Genomic DNA, 21,007 nt, shown 5'->3' on the forward strand with positions numbered 1-21,007 from the left:
AGGATCCTGAGGCCCAGGGTGGTGAGGACCTGCTGAGCTCACACCTACAGCGCAGAGGTGGCAGCCCCAGTACCTGCCCTGTTAGGAGGACACTGTGATGGAGACAGTGACACGGGGTCAGGGGAACTTCTCCAGGGAGCCTACAGCAGATGAGCTCCCAGGACAGGACTGACCTCCCTGAGACTGTCCACACGTGGCACCCCTAGTGGATGCTGCTCCCCGGGCTGGAGTCACGGGAGTGTGTGTGGGTGACCTGTGCCCAGCCAGGGGCCTTTCTCAGGCCACCCTCTTTAGGCCTCCCTGGCCTTGCCTGATGCCCACGGCTCCTCTGCCTTGTGGGTTCCCCACCTTGCAGGGTCCTCCCTTTTCCCCCTGGGAGGTTGGAAGAATGGCCTCTGGTCTGGGTGGAGCCCCTCTCTTATATTCCAGTGCAAAACCTCTTCCTCCAGGAAGTCCTCCCAGATCTCCTTTTCCTTGGGCCCTTAGTGTCCAGGCCCTAGTTATCAACCAGCTCAACCCTAGGATGATGGCTGCACTCACACCTCCACTTTCTCCCCAGCATCAGGAAAAACCATCAAGATCCAAATGTGGGACCAGACAGACTTGGGGTTCACCTTGCACTTGCCTTGGACTAGACATGGCCTCTCCGAGCTCAGTCGCAGCTCTGCCAAAGGATGGTACCACTTCCCACCTTGGCCTCTCAAGCTCCAGATGCCTGCCCCATTCCCCCTTGAAGCCTGACAGAGGCCCAGGGCCCCAGAGTCCAAGCACCCCATTGAGCCAGGAATCACACTGGCCCTGGCCACTGGCAGAGTCCCTGGCCAGCACCTGTGCCCCGAAATCTCTCGACATTACTTCCCAGGCCAGCTCAAGCCCCGGGCAGCCCCTGTCCTGCCCCTCTCCCAACAAGCCCCAGGCTGGGCACTGCTCTGGGTCCTGTGACAGGGGGTCGAGGGGGTTGGGGAGGCCTCTGCCCCAGGGGCTGGTGGGAGTCCCAACTCAGTTCTGGGGGGCCACCCTCAGAAGGCAGCTGCCTGGCGGGTAAGGTGTGCTCCCAGCCCAGCAGCACCACCAGCTAGAGGAACCTGTTCTCCAGGTTTGTCCCCAGGGAGAGCTGCACCCTAAGGGGCTGTAGGGAAGGGGAGAGCTGGGCCAGTCTAACCTCACACCTGGGGCCAGAACTGCAGCAGCCCACCCCGCCCCCCCATTCTACCCCCACTTCCCCACCAGGGGCAGCAGTGTGCACCTCTGCTCCACGCCCCACAAAGTGCCTGCTCAGTCAAGGACCCAGGCCCGACAGCTAAGCTGACCCAAGGTCCCCAGCCATCTGCATCTCCCCATGCCACCTCCAGATTGGCATCTCAGCCTCACTGGCTCCTCAGCCATCCTCAGATGATGAGAAACATCTGCTCCCTCCATAGGATGTGCCAGGGGATCGAGGGTTCCAGGAAAGGCTCTGCTAGGAGCAGACCACACCTAGTCCGAGGGTAGCAGTGCACCCAGCCAGGTATCCTGCCATGCTTGGAAGACCCCATGCCCTGGAGATTCGGGAGGAGGGGGTCACACAGTGAGACCACCTTGGCAACAATCAAGTGCTGCAAGCTGACCCACCATGCCCCTCCTTCCTTCTCTGGACAGGTATTCCTGAGCTGGGCTTGAGGGCACAGCAGCTGCCCAAGCAAGAAGGTGTGTCCAGTGAAGCTGGTCTCTCAGCAGAGGGACACAGACCAGCTGGCCAGCCTGATCACCTGGCTGCTGGGTGGGGCTGGGGGAGGATGGGAGATGAGCAGGGGAACCAAGAGAGTGTGTATAGGGCTGCCCCCCAAGCTGGGCTCAATGAGGGGCCATACAAGTGTCCCGAAGAAGGGACCGACAGTGTGAGGAAGTGACTGAATTCAGCGGCGAGGTGAGGACCCCGCTCCCATTGACCCAGATCCAGCTCCGCCCAAGCCTGCGGCTGTTGATGCACACAAATAGGCACTTTATAAGCACCAGCTCCTTATATCTGCACCCCCATTCCGCAGACCAGAAAACTGAGGCCCAGGGGTGTCAGAGGGAGCAGGTGAGTTCCTGTAGACGAGTTTACACAGCTGAGATCACAGCAGGTTCCTGGCTCAGCTGCTTCTGCAGAAAGAGAGCCAAATGAAGTGGAGGATGTCTGGGCCCCACGCAGGGTCTACACCCGGTTAGATATCTGCCTGGTCCCAGTGGCCAAGTCCTTGCGGGTCTTCCCCTTCCTGTCCCAGGAACCAGAGTTGGTCAGAAGTCACAGAGTGAGGCCTCCAGCAGGAGACCATCCCACGCCCGGGGCTCCAACTTGCCTGGCCACCAGGGGACAAGGACAGCTGACTCTTGACCAGGCTGGGACTTCCCATCCACCCCGACTTCCTTCTGAAACAGTCTCATCCTCCTCTTTGGCCATGTGGCCATCTCTGCACCCTGCTAGCCTCACTCCTTCTTTGGTTTTGATCCAGATTGACTCTTTAGGGTGAGACTCACTAACCAGTTCCCTGCAAGTCTACCCGCTACCCTGGTGGAGCAGGTGGGCTGATGGCGCCACCTGCTGGCCATTCTGGGCTCTGACCCTCCTCCCAAAAAACTCAAGTCACAGTAGGGGCCCTCGGACCCCAACTAACCAGCTCCATGGCACGTGAAGACACTGGGGGTGGCCTGGACGCAGCTGGATCCTAGGCCCCACTTCTCTGAGAACAATCACACAGTAACAGTTTCTGGCCTTGCCTTGCCCAGTGTGGCAGCGCTGGTGGGAAGACCTGGACATGCAGTGCGGGGCAGGGAGGTGGAACCAGCCAGTGAGGGAGGTGACCCAGGTTAGGCACGCCCCTCAGGGATCTGAAGGAGCCAGGTGATAACCCCGAGGAAGGGGACAAAACCTCTTCAAATCCAACTTGGTGCTGGTGGACACTGTCTGTCTGTGCAAACCCACAGGCCAGGGTATCTCTGGGGCCAGCCTGTTTGATGAGAGTTGGCCAGAAACTAGTGAGGCCTGTGTCTCCACCTGGCCCCTGCCCGGGGGGTCCACCCCGGACTACAAACCAAAGCAGTGGGTGGCCCCTGTGACCAGGGTACACAGACAAAGTCACCACTCCAAGGGTCGCTGGGGCTTCAGTAGCAGGAGGGACTGTGAGACCACCCAGGTCCTGTCCCTTCCCTCTATGTGGGGCCTGCCTGCACCTGGTGGAGCCCGATGAGACCTGAGTCTGTCCCCAGGCTGGCTCCGTGCAACTGAGCTGTGCTTCCTGGGCACATACCCACACTGACATCCATGTGGGAGCAAAAGTGAAGTAGGAGCTGCAGCCCGTCTCAGCCCACACCCTCCATGCCAAAGTCAGGGCCCTGGTGGTTCCCCTATCCCCTCAGGTCACCTGCCTCCTTTCTCTCCTACCCCGTGGTCCGAAAGGACAAGGCCCTCTGGTCCTTGAGGGGCACCCCAGCACCCCCCTCCACTGAGGCACACATACAGATGCTATGATGCTGCAGTTCATAGGGACACAAAGAGTCGGACACGACCGAGTCATTGAACTGATGACCTGCTCACTTCTCAAGTTACTCAATGGTAAAGAAGCCCCCTGCTAATGCACGAGACACAGGAGACTCTGGTTCGATCCCTCGGTGGCGAACATCCCCTGGAGGAGGAAATGGCAACCCACTCCAGCATTCTTGTCTGGAGTATTCCATGGACAGAGGAGCCTGGCGGGCGACAGTCCACGGGGTGGCAAAGAGTTGGACAGACTGAACAAGCACACACACACACACAACCTGCTACAGACCCAGAGCCCTTAGGACACCCCAACTGCCTCCTCTCACTGCCCTCTCCCCATACCCCTCCCTGGGCCCTGAACTGCAGCTCAAGTTCAGCTGTGGCCTGTGCCTGGGCACCGGGATCTCCTAGCTCTGTTCCCTCTGGTGCATGGCATCCCAGTCTCCCCACGCCCCCGCGGCCCTCTTTGGTCCCTGCTCTGAGAGCAGTTGAGGAGTCCGGGGTCTGCACGTGTGGGGCAGCCGCCAGTATAAACAACGCGGTTCAAGAATCCGCGCTCCCTGCCCTCTCCCGGGCCCCAGAGCACCTTCCCTGGGCCCACAGGCGCTTCGCGGGAATTAGAACACAGGGGCGCCAGCGCCCCGCAGAGAGCACTGCAGGGAGCGGGGGGAGACCACAGACAACCTTACTTCCGGCGCCGGGGGCGGGCAAGTGCCCCACCAAGGGGAGTCAGCACCTGCTGTGGCTCTGACGCCTCTCCCAGTTTCTGGGGGCTGTCCCCGCGGCCAATCCCCACACTGTGCCGCTCACCAGTCCCTGGCTCACCCGCCATCCCCCCCGCCCAGCCTTGAGTCTGCACCCTGGGCTTCGTTCGCGCCTCTTGGACCCCGCCGCTCCGTCAGACTCGCCCCGCCCCAGCCCCCGCCCCCGCCTCAGTGACGCTCAAGGTCTGCGCCGCACGCCGAGCGCAGCTCAGTCATCTGGCGCCGCCGCATGGGCGTGGCTATCTGGGTCCCTGCGTCGCCTCCCCGTCTCCCGGTCCCCAAGGTCCCCGCTGCCCTGCGACCCTTGACCATGGCTTCCGCGGCCGCCAGCCCCCCGGAGGTGGTCCGCGCGACGCAAAAGGACGACTACTACCGCGGCGGGCTACGGAGCGCGGCGGGCGGCGCCCTGCACAACCTGGCAGGTGAGGGCCGATGCGGGGTGTCTTGGGGGCCGTACGGGCCGTGGGGGCGCGAGGCGGGGAGACGAGCCCCAGGCCCGCCTGTCAGCCCTCTGCAGGCTCGGCCTGACCCTGCACGCCCCCAGAGGCCTGAACTGAAGGAAGGAGCGGGTGCTCCGGTCTTTGACCCCTGCTGCAGAGGGCGGGGGTGGGGGACCAGGCAGCAGGCGCGCAAGAGTCCACGGCTCTGCTGACACGAGGCTACAGTGGAGCAGGGGCATTGGAGTCCAGTGTAGGGGCAAGAGCGTGGGGTAGATTCCAGCCGACAGCGGGCTCCTTCGGAGCAGCTGAAGGAAGGCTGAACTGTACACTGGGGCCGGGTGGCCATGGGCCGGCTGGCCATGGGCCGGCTTTGAGCAGGAGAGGAACACACAGGATCAAAACAAATGGCCCGTGTATTAGTTTTGCTAACAGATTCACTTACTCCTTGTGAGACACTGCTCCCCGTGCTTCAGAACATTAACTCGTTTTGTTAATACATGCCTTCCTGGAGGACCTGTTGCTATTACCCTCCTCAGAGACAGAGAAATGGGGATCCCAGAGATATAACTCACCTGAGCTCACAGCCAGCAGTGTGGGAGCTGGGGTTTGATGCTGGTCAGTGGTCTTGGCTTGAGCTCCTGGTCACTGTGTTACACTGCCTGTCCTTGTGGTCCTCTGGGTTCTAGAGCAGTTGCCTAGGTGGATCCTGGAGGGGGCATGGCTGCAGGTGGGTAGGTTCTCAGGACACTCAGGGCCCAGGCAAGGCAGATGTCAATGGAAAGTGTGAACAGCGCAAGAGTCCAGGGAGCGAGCAGAGTGTGGGGGGCGAGTCAGGGGCTGCAGAGCTGGGCCTGGGCAGCAGGAGCGAGGATTGTTCTGACCCTCATGCCCCACCACCCCCAGGCCCTCAAGAATAACACGTACAGTTCCTCCTCTTAGGTGCGAAGAAGTGGCTGGAGTGGAGGAGAGAGGTAGAGCTGGTGTCGGATCTCGCCTACTTCAGCCTCACCACACTAGCAGGTAGTGGCCACAGCGCGACTTCCTGAGGAGCCCCGAGGACAGGAGAGGGCTGCCTGCAAAGGGAGCTTTCTGAAGGTGCCTCACAGTGTCCCCCAACTGGCCCGCATGCAGCCTCTGGGAAGAAAGGGGCCCAAACCCCTCCCTAGGTGGGGTCCAGGCCCTGAGTCCAGTCCAGGCCTCTGGAAACCCTGAGGTTCCCTGTCACGTCTGACTGGGACTGTTTCTCCGCAGCTGAACCCGTGGCCCAAGAGGGGTCCCAGCATTGTGCCCTGCCGCAGGGCGTGGGCTGTGAGGATCGTCCTTTGGAGGGGAGGTGGGAACCCAGTAGAGGAGATCACTGAGGCCCTTCTCCCTGCAGGCTACCAGACCCTTGGGGAGGAATACGTCAGCATCGTGCAGGTGGGCCCGTCACAGCGCCACGTGCCCTCGAAGCTGCGACGCGGGATCCTGGTGGCACTGCACACCGTCCTGCCCTACCTGCTGGATAAGGCCCTGCTCCACCTGGAGCACGAGCTGCAGGCCACCGGCGACAGCGCCTGGCCCTTACGGGGCAGTCTGGCCCCCAGCAGCCAGTCAGGGATGAGGCGCTGGGTGCACCGGTGCATGGCCGCCCTGACGGAACAACAGCAGGGGATGCTCCTGCGGGCTGTGTCAGCGCTCAAGCAGAGCCTCGGGTGCCTCCAGCGTCTCCATGTGGCCTGGTTCTACATCCATGGCACCTTCTACCACCTGGCCAAGAGGTTCACGGGCATCACCTATGTAAGTAACAGGTCTGGCTCGTCTGCAGAGGCTGTTCTTCAGGGACTATGCCCGCAAGCAGTCACAGGGCCGGAGCTGAAATCCCCACTGGAAGCATGGGTCTTGTCGGGTCCTGTTTTACTAAAAGACTAGAGGAAGTCTGATTTCCAAAAACCCTGACGAGGGTGGGGTGAGTCTGTTTTCCACCGCCAGCACCTGTGGCCACCTTGCTGTATACCTGGGCTCCTGGGCTGTATGCCCACCCCTTCCAGGCCACTCTGACAGAGGGTAAGATTTGGGGACATGCCCCTGAGGGTGACCCGATAGCAAACACATGGACCCCGGTGCCACCAGCATCCCTGCTGGCCTCCAACCTGGGGAGGCCTGGTGGTCTCCAGACCTGGTGGTATCCACCCACCATGGGCACTCCAACCCTTCTGGGTCTCAGCTGATGCCCTGGCTTCAAGATTCATCCGGAAGGCCTTCCCTTGGGCCCCGCCTCCCCAAGGTCTCCAGGCTTTCCCCCACCCCCTCGCCTCCCTTGACATCCCAGAGGGTATCCAGCGCCTCTACCCCTTCTTCTCCCAGCTGCAGTCCTCACTGCACTTGCAGTACCCATTACATCAGGTGTCTGCCGAGCTACTGCAACCCACTCAGGGCCTCGGGGTGGCCACGGGGGCTCTTCCTCCACAGATACCAGGGCCCCATCTCTTGGGCTCGGGCTGGTCTGGCTAACCTGACAGTCCCTGCTTCCAGCTAGGGAAGGAGACAGCAGTGGAGGGCAAGTAGCTTCCCATTGGAGTGGCTGGGAGTCCCAGGGCTTTGATACAAGCAGGAGCTTCTGTTTCCTGATGGGGCTGAGTAGTGGATCCGCCACGCAGGGCTCCCCTGCTCAGGCCTCTTTGCTGGTTCCTTTTCTGTGAGGCTTAGGTGCCTAGCAGTTTCCCCTTCCCACGATGCCTTGCTTGCAACCAGTGACCTGCAGGCTCCATCGCCACCCTCCTTGCTCAGTGCTGGGCCCACCAGGCATTCCTGCCCCCTCCCGCAGCCAGAGGGCAGGCCTTGGCTTAATGCCACCCATGAGGCTGGGCCCTTGGGCTGCTCAGTGCCTCACGCCCTCTGACCATGTGACTGTCCCCCGGGTCCCTGACAGCTCCGTGTCCGCCGCCCACTCGCAGAGGACCCTCGGGTTCGTGCCAGCTACCAGCTGCTGGGGTTGGTGTCCCTGCTGCACCTGGCGCTGGCCGCAGGCCTGCAGCTCTATGGCTTCCAGCAGAAGCAGCGTGCCCGGAGGGAGTGGAGGCTGCAGCGCGGCCTGTCCCACCGCAGGTGCGTGGGGCAGGGCAGGGGCGCGGGGCAGGGGCTGGCTCCCCAGGTGCCCGGCGGGACGCCAGCTCAGTTGTGTCCCATCCACCTACTCCTGCCAGGAGCCATGCAGAGGAGAGAGCAATTTCCAGAAACCCACTGTGCACGCTGTGCTTGGAGGAACGCAGGCATTCGACAGCCACGCCCTGCGGCCACCTGTTCTGCTGGGAGTGTATCACCCACTGGGGCGACACCAAGGTGGGCATCTGGAGTGTGCCTGTCCTCAAAACTGCCTGTCATTTGGGGTAGGGGCGTGTTCCTAGAAGCCTCCAGGTAGGCTGGACCTGGGGCTATGTCTGGAGTCAGGACACTGCACTGGTGGAAGCTGGGGAAGCTCCGACGCAGAAAGGAAGGCCCTAGAGTCCTAGGGCCAGAGCTTGGCCTTGAGACCTTGGAGTGTGGGGTCCAGCAAGCCAGGGGGCCAGAGCAGGGCACTTAGATCTTAGGCCTGTGATGGTTCCGAGGAGGGGTAACCCCTGGCCCCCTGTGTACCTCCCCATCTCTTCCGGGGGCCTGAGGCCCAGCCCACCTGGTTCCTCAGAGCCCACAGGGCCCCAGGGGTGGGGGTGCTGCAGCCTCCTCCCAGGGTCCAGGCCACCCTGCAGAGGCCCAAAGAGCACAGGGCCTGCCTCCCTACACGGCCCAGGTGGGGCACCTGCCCTCATAGGAGGGACCCAGTCCCGAGGAGTGGGGACAGAACACTTGAGTTCACACCCCAAAACTCCTGAGAGGCTCTGGGTGGCCATGGTCCTTCAATGGCCAAGTGCCCTCCCCATCCCGCATCACCTGTGGCCTGACCATCCCCTCTTTGGTCACTGTCCCTGCCCTGCGCCCCGACCACCTGCAATGTCTCAAAAAATGCTTTCTCTAAGAGACATGGGTACATCCCAGTTTTATTGGAGATGCTGTGCTGGGTGCGGCCTATGACTGTCCCCCACTCTTCCCAGACGGAGTGTCCCCTCTGCAGGGAGAAGTTCCTTCCCCAGAAGCTGGTCTACCTGCGGCACTACCGCTGACCTCTTGCGGGAAGAGCAGTCTTATTCTCGTCAACTTCTCCTGCACAGACATCAAGAAATTCTCAAGACTTTTGTCACCATGTGTGATACCATGCCAGCTGCCAGGAGGATGGGTGCTGGATCTGGACTTGGACCTGGCTAATGAAGGGTGGGTGGGGACCTGCGGGGCAGCCAGTCCACCCTCAGAACACCCCTCCCTTCCCTAGTCACTCATAGGGCGGGGTGTGACTGACCTGCAGCCAAGCACCAGCAGTTTGCCTTCCCAGCATGCTAGTCCTCCAGCCCAAAGACCTACAGACCTCACCCTTGTCACTGGAGCTGGCTTTGGAGGGTGGGAGCACAACTGTTCCCAGAAAGCCAGAAGTTGTCATCAACCCTAACACCTCTGGCACGTGCCATCTAGTGAATGGTCAAGTCTGCTTCCCATTCTAGAACATGGCATTGTGCATTCCGGCCTCACCACAGGAGGGGTCTCCTCCCGCGTGGAGCACCAGGCAGGCCCGGCCAGCTTGCCATCACCACTCACAGCTGTGGCCAGCCTGCTTCCTGCCACCTTGTTATCTTCAGGTTTTTAGATCTACTTAAATCCCGCAGACTGGATTTTGGTGTAGGCATCCTTACAGCACAATTTCCATAGAAGTGCTGGTGTGCTGACACTGTGAGCGGTGCACACACCCATGTGGAAGGGCCTCTTCTCCATGTGACTTGCTGGCCAAGGCCCTCCTCAAGAGGCGGAGGTCAGCCCCAGAGACCGGCTGTGACCGCGCAGGCCCTGCTCCAGGCAGGCAGGAGCACAGAGAGAGGCTCCATGGGTCCTAAACCGCCTCCTCACACGGGCACCAAGTGGCTGCAACTTCCCATCAAGTCTCACACCAGTGCGCTTACCGGGACAACAGTATGAAACAAGTCTAGAGCACGAGCACTGCAGGTGCCACGGCCTGGTAATGGGTACCGATCCGAACATCATTTACGTGTGAAGTTTAAAATTCAGGGTCAGGTACACAAAGATCTTCATGTGGCCTCTTAAAAGCAAGAGCTGCTTACTTCAGATTTGCAAAAACTGGCAAAAGAGAAGCCACGAGGGGAACACTTGAGGTCCAAAACTGAGACAGGTGGAAATGGCGCTTGGAGCCGGGAGTCAATGGTGTGGCAGTGTGACTGCCTCCCAGGGCGGCTGGGCACCCCACGGGCCCTCGTGATGCAGAAGCTGTGGTGGGTTAGATAGAGACTACACGAGAGCGGGGACATTGTCTTTAATAAAGTTGGAATTAAAAAGTCACTTAGTAAAATGTTTACGAGTACTGGTTTTTATCACATCAAAAAAGCTGACATGCAGGTCAAAGTTGTTTCCCCGTAGAAAGTAAGAAGCCGTGTGTTAAAGCCCACGGCACTGGCCCTCCTGCCAGGTGTCTGAAAGGGGCTGCTGCCGAGAACACACTTAAAACAACTCTTGACGTATCAAAGAAAGGTGTCAAAATAATCTCAAACAATTAAAATATATATTTATAATTCCAGGCCCTCAAAAGCAATCATGGTGGTTAAGAACAAAGTTTTGAGTCATCATGGTAGAGGCCAACTCGACACATCTCCCGTGAGATGAACTGGGAAACTGGCATTAGAACCCGCAGCTAAGGGAGTGGCTCCTCCGGCGGGGGCGTATCCTCCACGCAGGCGGCAGGCGTCCTCAGAGGCAGCAGTCGGGCATCCTAGATCCCTCCGCGGGCCTGACCCCACTGCCGGCTGGCCGCCCGCCCTCCCCAGACCGCCTGGCTGTCCCCCAGCCTGCGTTCCACTACAAGTCCGGCGTCTGCACACCTGACCGGCTGGAAAATAAATCAATGCGATTCGGTTTAAATGCCAGTTTCTTCAAAAACCTGATACTTCAGTTACAAATAATCGAAGCTTCTTTTTAGAAAGAAAATAACTCCCTTGTACTCAACTACTGTATGTGAGAAGAGAAGGCGCCGTCAGGTGGCAGGCGGCCGTCTAGCTGGCAAATGTCTTGCCCGCGTCCTCTTTGCCCTTGTATGTCCTCTTGCCGTGCGTGAAAGGGATGTACCGGTACTTGATCATGTGCTGGGACAGACAGACAGATGAGTTTCAGCATGGCCTCCCCATGGCCCACCTCCCCTCCAGCTCTGAGCCCCATCTTTGCTGCATGCAGGTGGGAAGCCAGGGCCCCTCAGACACCCCTGTCCCCCTGCTCAGGGGGCCCAGCCTGGCTGAGCCAGCTGAGCTGCTGAAAACCCGAAGGGTAGGGGACAGGTTTCGTAATCCCCACCCTATGTGCAGGACGAGCTAGAGCTACTGAGCTGGGAACCTGGGATTGGGGGAGAAGAGGACAAAGCGGAGCCGCCCTGTCACCGAGGACAGCTTAGGGTGATGCTGGCATCACACAGCGCGTCCTGGGGCCTGTATGTCCCTAGATGATGCACCAGACCTGACGGTGTGACTTGAGGCTGTGCTGAGGGCCTGGCCCTGTACACGGACCAGACACGGCAGTTGTGACTCATGCCCATGTCAAGCGCACACACCCACCAGACTGCACAGAGAGCAGAGTGTGCACAGCCCCAGTGTCTCAGACTGAAGCCTGGCTCAGAGCTCCTCACACCAGGCATGCTGTCTCATGGCAGAGAGGCAGCTGGGCTTTACCTTTATCTGCCTCTTCATGGTGATACAGAACAGCATGATGAAGTACATCACCAGGATGGGCCAGAACACCGGGACATTGAAGGCCTCAAAGAAGGTGCACACCATGGCCACCAGGATGCCCTTGGTCGCCGCGTGCCTGCAGCAGGAGAGAAGGTCAGTGGTCAGTACAGGAGGCGGCCCTGGGGGAGGGGCGGTGTCTCCTCCAGAAGTGGGGTGGGAGCTATGTGTGGCATGTGTCACATACTGCATGTGACAGACACGAAGCGTAAAATGAGCAGTAGGGGTGCTGTTGCTGCTCAGGCTGGTGGCTGGACCGGGATGCCGTGTGCTGCAGGGTCATGTCTAGAAACCTGGTCCCAAGCCTCCAGTCCAACTCCCACGTGCCCCGCAGGCTGTCTCCCAGTGACGAAGCAGCATCCCGTAAAAAACAGGTGCAGTCAGACCTCAGGGCCACCTGCCCTCCAGCTCAGGGCCAAACCTTCCAGGGTAGCAGCCCTACTCAAGTCTGCCTGGCTCTCCCTTTCTAGCAAGCAAAGGCTACCCCAGAGGGCAGATAGGATCCAGCCTTGCCCGCTTCCTACCCCTCCCCCAGCAGCCCTGGGTCCAGCACTTCACACCCCACCGGGACTGCACCTGCACCAGGAGGGCAGGGTGAAGGACAGGACAGGACAGACACACTCACAGACCCTCCCACTTCCCCAGCCAGCGGGGTCATCTTCACCCCGTCACACTCATCATTACATCACACACACGGAACCACCTCCAAGAGGCCTACAGACAAGTCAACCCCCCTTCACACCAACACCTGCCCTGTGCCCAGGTCATCCAAGGACTGAGCGAGGAGGGAGCTAGTCCCCTCAGTGCAGAGCAGTGTACCCCCAGGGGCCAAGTCAGTCACCTACTCAGGACCCTCCACCCCGAAGCAGCCCCCTTTTTGTGGCTTCAAGGCACAATGGAGTTACTTTGCAACCCAGAGCAGGGTGGGCCCTGAAGGCCCCTAGGACCCCCCATGCCCAGCAGGTACATCTCACATTCTGGGTGAGACGACATCCAAGACAGGGAAACACACCAGAGCTGGTGTTTCTCTGAGGAGTCTAGGCTGCCAGCTTGCCAGAACCAAGACACATGCCCAGCTCAGAGCCACAAGTGGGAATGAGCACGGGGGGAGGAGCACAGGGCGGGGGGGCGGGGAGCACAGAGGGACAAGAACATGAGGAGGAGCATGCGGGGAGGAGCACAGGGGGTGGTACAAGGGTGGGGCGAGATGAGCATGGGGGCAGGAACACGGGGGATGAGGGACTCACCAGAACTTAAACTCTGGGAGCCTCCTGATGAAGGGTCGGAACTCCTCGTTCTGTTTGGTGGGTAATGAGGGGCCGTCGTCTGAAAGGAGAAAGTCAGCAGGGTGAGGCGGGCAGTCCCGTCCTTCCTACAGCTCTAAGCTCCCCTAGGGCTTTGAACCAACAGCCCTGACATTTAACCCAGACTTTAACCAAACACAAAATGGGGATTTCGGCTGATTTAGAAACCGATTCACAGCTTTAGAAGATTTGTATGAGAATTTCTTGTTAAGACCACTTCAAATGATCATGTAAAAAATTCACCCCCAATGCCGATTTTCAGGAACCCATCAACCAGACAACCTGAGACCTGAAGGGAAGGGGAGAGATAAGCACACACAGCCACGAGCAGGCAGAGGCGAGAGCTGTGTTGGCTCTGGGGGCGCAAGGCTCGGGACAGCCGCCCTCCTCCACGAGCCGGGAATCCCACCCCACCCCACCTGGGAAGGCGCCCTCCCCAGTGACACATCGAGAAACTGAGACCTACAGACAGGCCTCTTGCTTTCTAATTCCCCAATTGGCAACAGTAAATGAAAGGGTTGTTCCCTTTGGTATTTCTATCAGATACTCCATAGAGCAAATACACGGTTCTAGTCACGATCTGCAGTCTGGACAGTGGTCTCTGCCACAACAAGCAGGATCCCACAGGCTCCACAGGAACTGTAGCAGGTGTTACCAACATGGCAGCATCAGCCCCAATGAAGGCCTCAGCATCTGGTCGTGCACTGCCTTATCCCCAGCTGGCCGGTAGGCATGCCACTGAGGCGTCCATCTGGCCCAGGTATGCCAGGAACAGCCAGAGCCAAGAACTTTCCAACCCACTGTCCTGGGACATCAGGGGGCCAGCAGCCTCGGTGAGCCACGCCAAGCGGTATGGATGCCTGCTTTTGCGAGAAGGGACCTTGGCTAGGCCAGCTGCCCAGAAGGCAGGCCCCGGCTCACCCCACCCTACCCCCCCATCCTGCCCCCGCACAGAATACACAGCCCCAAGGCTCAGCTTCCTCATCTGCCAAACACAGAAAGAAGCACCCGCCGCCTGTGACTGTTTAACAAGGGTTTAACCAGTCCTTCTACAAACAAACTTGCTAGGATCACAAAAGTTCCAGGTACATTTTAAACACCTAAAGAACAGTATCCAAAGTTGAGATTTCAAATGTTTCTGGAGGAAACAGCAGTTCTGTGAAGCATATAAAATCACAATTCTCCCCAGACAGCGAAAGAGGCATGCTCCACCGTACCTGAATCTTCCATTAACGAAGGGTCCACTTTTGGAGAAAGGAAAGCTATGAAGAGATTCAGGTGGTAGATTCCCAAGGCATAGGTCACTATGTACCAACCCTGGAAGAGAAGGGACACAGTCAGTGAGGCCACCCCGAACCCAGTCTTCATCTGGACTGAACCCACATGGACATGAGCTCAGAACAAGTGATAGAAGAGCAGTGAGCGTCCACAGTGACAGTGAGTCTCAGGCTGCATTTTGGGTCCTGAGCATGGACAAGCCAGTGTCCAGTTAGATGCACCCAAAACTTAAAGCCACCAGAGCCCTGGAAGACAGCAGATATGGGGTGCTTCACAAAGCCACACACCCAAGCTGCACACCCAGGTCACAGGTTTGTCCTCGCCGGCAGCCCCCAACCTGGACACGGGCCCCGAATCAGCCCAAGACCTGAGGGCTCAGCTCCTTCCAGCAGGTGGCTGGCATCACACACATCGTGCAAGGACTGCTCACAACCTCTGCCCAAAAGAAATCCAGAACCTCAGGAAACCAACAAGTCTCAGAGCATTACAGAGAAAAACCTTCCTCAGGAGACACAGAGAAGGAGGTGTATCTGCCACTGGGCTTCTTGGCCGCATGGCATGTGGCATCTTAGTTCCCCGACCAAGGATTGAACCTGGGCCCCTGCACTGGTGGTCCTAACCACTGGACTGCCAGGGAAGTCCTCAGCTCATTCTTAAAGGAGTGAGTTTATCCGGTCAGAACCAGAACTGCACTGCATGACCAATTCTAAAAGCCCAAACATTTTCACACAAACCAGATGAGATCTGTCATGCTGGCATTTGATGTCCTGATACCTTAAAAAATGTTCAAGTGAGACAACAAAATCCTAGATGTGAAAAATTAACAGCTGAGTGTTTACCCAGCTCCTGGTGGCAGGGCTGAGGCTGGAGGGATGTCAAATCAGGCACTTGTTGAGTCTAACCTGGGAAACTAGCCTGTACTAAACGCACCCACATCCTGCCCAAATCCCCCAATTCAAGGTTTCGAGGTCACTCTTTCCATGAAGACTGGACCAAGGTCCAATTTCTTAAGAACACCTAGACCCAATCACAGCAAACAACTAATTGTAGACTGCCGACACAAACTGTGCCTGCTACAGAGCTGCACCATGCCTGCCACCTTTGTATTAAGCCAGGATTAGGCTTCCTATCGGAAACACAGACACAAACACCACCACCAAGGATGAGTCTCTACACTCAGCTGAGGGGAGAGTTTCCCCCAGGGCTGGACACAGGGCAGTATCCAGTGGGTGAAGTACCTGTCCTCACACCCACATCCTTCTAAACCTGGGAGACACCCAGGAGGATGGGTCTGCTCTTATGGAGAAAACAGCTGTCCTGCCCAGGGAAAAAAGCTCTGGATGAGGCCTGAGCCTCCCTGTTCTCAGGGTCCACAGGGACTCCCACCTGGGATCCAGGCAGTCAGCAGGGGTCAGAGAGGATGCCCGTCCCCTCAGGGAGAGTCCTCAGTCACGTCACCTGGTCCTCCTCAGATGCCAGCCAGTCTCACGCACTCAGGGAATGAGGTGGCCAGTACAGGTGATTTTGTCCCCAGTCCCCTGGAGGCCTACCCAAGGGGCGCCAGGAGGTCCCCTGAGCAGACCAAGACACTTCTACCCCAGAGACAGAAGGAGAAACAACCCTCCCCCACCTGCACACCAGGTCAGGTCCTGCCCCACCGACCTGCAGCAGGTAAACACGGATCATGTAGATGAAGCTCAGGCCCAGCGTCACCACCCATCTCACAGCCGTGTGTGGCGTAGACTTGTCCAGCCAGGACTGGTAGATCTAGGAGAGACACAGCCTATGTTATGGCCGCCCTGCAGTTCCCGCTGCGCAGCACACCTGTTGCTGACCTTTGCACCGAGCGGTGACTACAGTTAATCCAAAAGCTACTTGCAACAGTTCTGGAGATGCACTTGTCCTTTAATCAAAGATAATTACGGATCTGTCTCTCACAGTCGATGGTCCCACAGCATCGGCCCAAGGGGCCACTGTAGGGAGACAGAGAGGACAGCAGAGACAGGGTAATGCTACCATTTCCACACCTGGGACTCAGCGGCAGGTCCCCGTCTCATAGCCACTTACCCTGGAGCCGGTCCCGCCCACCCAGCAGTGGGGGGGCAGAGGGTGGGGAATGGACACAGCTGCAGAGCAGATGGCCAAGTTCCTAGATTCACACATGTGCACACGTGTCTACATATGTGTGTACCTCTGTATATTTAACTAATATACATGTCTGTGTTCTCGTTTTAATTTGAAATTAATTCCCATTTTGAAATTCTAATTATGAAAAATTTTAGTCATTCATAAGAGAGAATATGAGCCACAGAAGCCCATGACCTGGCTTCAATAATTATCAAGTTTTCCAGATGCTTTTTTCTTTTAAAAGTCAACACGGTTTTAGTTCTGAGCCCTATGTCAGTTTGTACGACTCTCTACCAAGTCAGACTTCTTCCTCCAAGACAGACACTCACAGGCCTTGCTGTGGTCTGAGGGGTGGTCCCGCGGTGGAGCATGGACCTGGGGGCAGGGGGTTGAGGAGACATGGGCGAGGGTGGATGTGGGTAGCTAAGCAAGGGGACAGTGGGGCAGAGGCAGGGCAGCTGTGTCTGCTAAGAATCAAGGTTTTCACATTTTCAGGGTTGTTGAAAAAACGCAGAAGACAAGTATGTGGTCTGAACCACAGGAGACCCAGCATCCTCACAGTAACAAGACACGAAGCCTGAGTGTGAGTGTGAGACTGAGGGAGTTATCCCCTGCCCAGGGGAGCTGCCAGAACACTTATGCTCCACAGGGAAATGCCCCAGGGTCAAGTCTCATTTAAATGTGTATGCTGCTGCTAAGTCGCTTTAGTCCTGTCCTGTCCGACTCTGTGCGACCCCATAGACGGCAGCCCACCAGGCTCCCCTGTCCCTGAGATTCTCCAGGCAAGAATACTGGAGTAGGTTGCCATTTCTTCCTCCAATGCATGAAAGTGAAAAGTGAAAGTGAAAGTGAAGTCGTGTTTGACTCCTAGTGACCCCATGGACTATAGCCTACCAGGCTCCTCTGTCCATGGGATTTTCCAGGCAAGAATACTGGAGTGGGTTGCCACTGCCTTCTCCTTAAATGTGTATACAGCTCTGCAACCCAAAACCAACCTGTCCAAGTCGTGTGAAAAATCTGTAGACCACAGACGGCTTCCCATGGACAGAATCTCCCACACTGTCACCTTCAGACATTCTGTAAACAAGAAAAACACAAAACACTTTCATATTAAATACACAGCATTCAAGGACCTAATCACCTTGCCCTATTTCCATCAACACCATTGAGCAGGTTTTTCCAGTATTCACTATTTCACACACACTGAGGCTTCCGGCCTATGTCTTTACCACGAGTCATCCAGGAAAGAGAAAAAAGCCAGCGACATGCTCTGGTGGAGAGCCAGGCCACGTGACATGCAAAGCAGCACCGGTGGACTTTCATTTCCGCTCCTGTCACCTGCTCACACTCCTCCCACCAGTCCCAGGGCCGCCCCGCTGGCTGCAAAGTCCTGTGGACACATTTGTGTCCACTTCCCTGGGGCCAGTCTGCAGCAGAGGCGGCTACGCCCACCTCCCCAGGGCTCTCCAGACTCACCCACTGCCAGCATCTTCTCCTGCCGCTCCACAGGCTCCCAAGTGGCCCCCCTTCTCTAGGGCCCACCTGGTCTCTGTCCAGACCGCTCCCCATGGTACCAGGCCCTGTCCAGACCAGGTCCCCACTCCATGGTCAGGATTCCCAGTAGTAGTCTGTCTGCACCCCAATTCCTTATCTGTGCGTGGAGGTAACCCTATCTGCTCCTGACTACTTCGTCCGGCCGCGTGACTCCGTGAGGACTCAGCACATGAGAGCCCAGATCGCCAAGAGACGGGTGGGCACCATCACCCCTAGGCCACAGCAGCACATCAGCCTCAGACAGTCCAGGCCACTTGCTCAAAGTCAAGAGCAGCTCTGGCCCTGGCTCTTACAGCCCAGCATGGGCCCCATCTGAACCGCAGAACAAAAAGGACGCAGAGGGCGGAAGGCCACGCCAGTCCAAAGCTGGTGAAGATGCTGGGGCCAAGCTCTCGCTGCCCCCATACCACAGGCGGCTTCCTCCCACATGTGGCACCATGGCAGGGCTGGGGACCAGAAGTGGACTCCAACATGGAGTCTGTTTCACCGACCTTGAGTGGTATGATCATGAGGCCGCCATCCCTCATCTGGAAGGCGACGTCTGCTGGCACAGCAGCCCTACCCATTTGGGCAGACACCTGAGGCTTCCAACGGCCTAAGCCGCCCCCTTGCTTGGCCTGTTCATGGCCAGGCTGGAGCCTGGATCTGCACATTCTTCCTGCATGCACCCGCTAGTTAGCAGGTTCACAACATAATCCTAGATCCCAGATGGAACACAGTACCAATTGCAGTGGGTCCTTGAACAAATGCAGGGGCGTCGGCCCCAGCAGTCAACGATCCAAGTATAACTTTAGTCAGTCTCTGGACATGCAGTTCAACCAATCGCAGATCGTGCAGTACTACTGTACTGTTCTCATGAAAAAAATCCACATGAGACTGGACTCATGCAGTCCAAACCCATGTTGTTCAAGGGTCAACAGTACAACTTTGATATGAAGATAACCTGAGCAGTCCCACAAGCACCAGCACATCTGTGCTAGAACGTCTACTCTGATTCCGTAACACCATTTCCTGGAGCCCCACAGTGGAGGGGCAGCATGCCAAGGAGACCCAGAAATGCCCTTTGCTTTCCTGGGAGCCGCAGTGAACTGAACAGGTGAACTGTGGCTCCTAGCCTTGTCTTTTGGGGAAGTTTGCCTCTATATTCAACTGGGAAAAATTTCCCATTTTCAAAAGGGCTAAATTAGAGGGCCAGCCACCCTATGTAGACCAAAGTCAGGCCAGAAGAAAATCACATCAGTAACATCATTTATCCTATGATTCCATACAAATTTTTCCCTGTTTTACTTTTTTATGACCAAAGTGTCTACCATTTAAACGCCTTTACTTGAATTGAGGTATTAAAATTAACATTAAAGAAACACCTGCTATTCCTCTAAAGTACGCCCTACAGAGAGACAACCCCTTGAGTCTCGTTCTCTTAACTGAACGTTGTGAAAGATCTTCCCACAACATGTTGACCAACTTCAGATTACCTGACATAAGACATAAACATTAACATAACTCCACGCTTTGGCTGAACTCCCATCAACATTAAGAAGGTGAACTTTGGATCAAATGGCCTGTCTATGGCGTGACTCGCAGGCCACTGTGGCCCTCCCTACTCCACTCTGTGAAACAGGGCCACAGCATCTCAGCACCCCCTCCCAGGCCTTCGGTGGGGAGTCAGCAGCCAGCCTTGTTAGAACCAGTGTAGGGCCCAGTTCTAACCAGGAGCAGCCCCGGGGACGAAGGCAGCAAGCTGGCCTTGTTCGGACTTGTTTCCAATCAGGGTGGCCCTCACACAGCTGGGCTGTCTGTAGTCCTCTGGAGTTCCAAGGCCACTTCCTCAAAGAGGCCTTCCATGACTGTCCAACTGGCGCCTGTCACTCAGATCACATCACCCTGTTCTATTTTGTTGGACAATCACTTCTGACTGCTTTCTGCCTCATTTCTCTATTTCCTCCTACTAGAATGCAAGCTCCTGGAGAGGGAGCCTTGTCCCTCCGCTGCCGGTCCGATATCCACCAGGCCCGGGACAGAGCTAGCAGTGGGTTAAGTTCTCTGTCAGATGTCACTGACTCAGGCTCAGCCACAAAGGAAACAAAGAAAAAAGCAAGATCAAACTGTTCCAAACAGAGACCAGTAGTATCACTTCTGCGAGTCTGTGTGCAGAGTATCAGTCATCACTGCACCTGTCTGTGAAGCTGTCCCCACACAGACGCATCCCACACAGAGGACAGTCCTGCCTGGCACCCTCTATGTCTACCCTCATTCCCCCGACCCTTTCCCCTGGGTCCCGAGACTGGTAATTTCCCACACTTTCATCCTCCGATGCTGTTCCCTTCGCTGAAAAACCCTTCCAGACCTCATCCACCCGAGTGCTCGGTCAGGGATCACGGCTGGCTCCTTTCCCTGGGCATGACCACCTTCCCGTCTCCACCACACCTGCACCACCAAGACCTGGGGGCCCTATATTCACCTACGAGGAGTGCGCCACCTTACACATCTCCGGGAGTGAGACCAACCCGACCAAGTAGCAGGCGCCCCGGGACGCTCCCAGGCCCAGGTGCCTGGGGCAGGTTTCCGGAGGCAGCTGTGGGACAGGCGGGGCGCCGTCGGGCGGGTCAGCCCGAGCGCTCGGGAGCTTCGGTTTGCAGAAGGGCCAGGACTCGACCCCGAGAGACCCAAGTCCACCGCGGCGTTTCCTACCCAAATCCCGCAGGCCACCCTGGATCGGCGAGGACACCGAAGTCCCACGGCCCCGGGCAGGCAGCCGACCCCTCCCAGGAGGCGCTACCAGGGGACTGGGGCCGGTCACCGCGGCGACCCCTGGGGTCCGGCCCGGCCCCAGCCTCACGCGCGCCCCTCAGGACCATGGCGCCCGCCTGACCCCCGCCCCGCCCGCCAGCACCTCGCGGTCCACTGCGGCCGAGCGCGGTCTCCCGGGGGCCGCGGGAAAGAGGACGCGGGTGGGCTGCCGCGCCGGCGTTTCGCTAGGTCCGGGAAGGGGAGACCGAGCACTTCCGCTCAGTCCTGCGCGGCACCGCCTCCCGGGCTTCCAAGATGGCCGCCGAGGCGGGGCCGAGAGCCTCCAACCATTTCCGCTTCCGGTGCGAGGGCCCAGGCCGTTGGCTGGGCTGTCACGTCGGCGGAAGAGACATAAGCGGCGGAAATTCGCCGTGCTGCGCAAGCGCATTCGAGTCCTCTGGCT

At 57.9% G+C, this 21,007-nt stretch overlaps 2 protein-coding genes across 6 annotated transcripts; one reads left to right on the plus strand and one right to left on the minus strand.

Annotated features, from left to right (window-relative positions):
- The first annotated feature begins 4,494 nt into the window (after positions 1-4,494).
- On the plus strand, positions 4,495-10,131 carry PEX10 (peroxisomal biogenesis factor 10). 3 transcript variants are annotated; one of them, XM_065935913.1, is made up of 6 exons: positions 4,495-4,685; positions 5,643-5,723; positions 6,082-6,482; positions 7,615-7,790; positions 7,889-8,024; positions 8,774-10,131. In XM_065935913.1, exons 1-6 carry the CDS (start codon positions 4,574-4,576, stop codon positions 8,840-8,842), a joined length of 975 nt encoding a protein of 324 aa, XP_065791985.1. In that variant the 5' UTR covers positions 4,495-4,573; the 3' UTR covers positions 8,843-10,131. The 3 variants fall into 3 exon arrangements, with proteins under 3 accessions (XP_065791985.1, XP_065791986.1, XP_065791987.1); XM_065935914.1 differs by lacking the exon at positions 5,643-5,723; XM_065935915.1 differs by lacking the exon at positions 4,495-4,685 and having other exon boundaries at positions 5,664-5,798.
- Positions 10,132-10,319: 188 nt separating this feature from the next.
- On the minus strand, positions 10,320-20,870 carry RER1 (retention in endoplasmic reticulum sorting receptor 1). Of its 3 annotated transcripts, XM_065935918.1 has the most exons (8): positions 20,708-20,870; positions 17,256-17,337; positions 15,796-15,900; positions 14,073-14,172; positions 12,799-12,877; positions 11,495-11,630; positions 10,783-10,918; positions 10,320-10,665 (listed from the first exon to the last, which is right to left on the minus strand). In XM_065935918.1, exons 2-7 carry the CDS (start codon positions 17,334-17,336, stop codon positions 10,829-10,831), a joined length of 591 nt encoding a protein of 196 aa, XP_065791990.1. In that variant the 5' UTR covers position 17,337; positions 20,708-20,870; the 3' UTR covers positions 10,320-10,665; positions 10,783-10,828. The 3 variants fall into 3 exon arrangements, with proteins under 3 accessions (XP_065791990.1, XP_065791988.1, XP_065791989.1); XM_065935916.1 differs by having other exon boundaries at positions 10,320-10,918; positions 20,708-20,869; XM_065935917.1 differs by lacking the exon at positions 20,708-20,870 and adding an exon at positions 20,276-20,544 and having other exon boundaries at positions 10,320-10,918.
- Between the last annotated feature and the right edge of the window lie 137 nt (positions 20,871-21,007).

This window comes from Muntiacus reevesi, chromosome 5, assembly GCF_963930625.1.
Source record: "Muntiacus reevesi chromosome 5, mMunRee1.1, whole genome shotgun sequence".
In the NCBI taxonomy this organism is placed as follows: domain Eukaryota; kingdom Metazoa; phylum Chordata; class Mammalia; order Artiodactyla; family Cervidae; genus Muntiacus; species Muntiacus reevesi.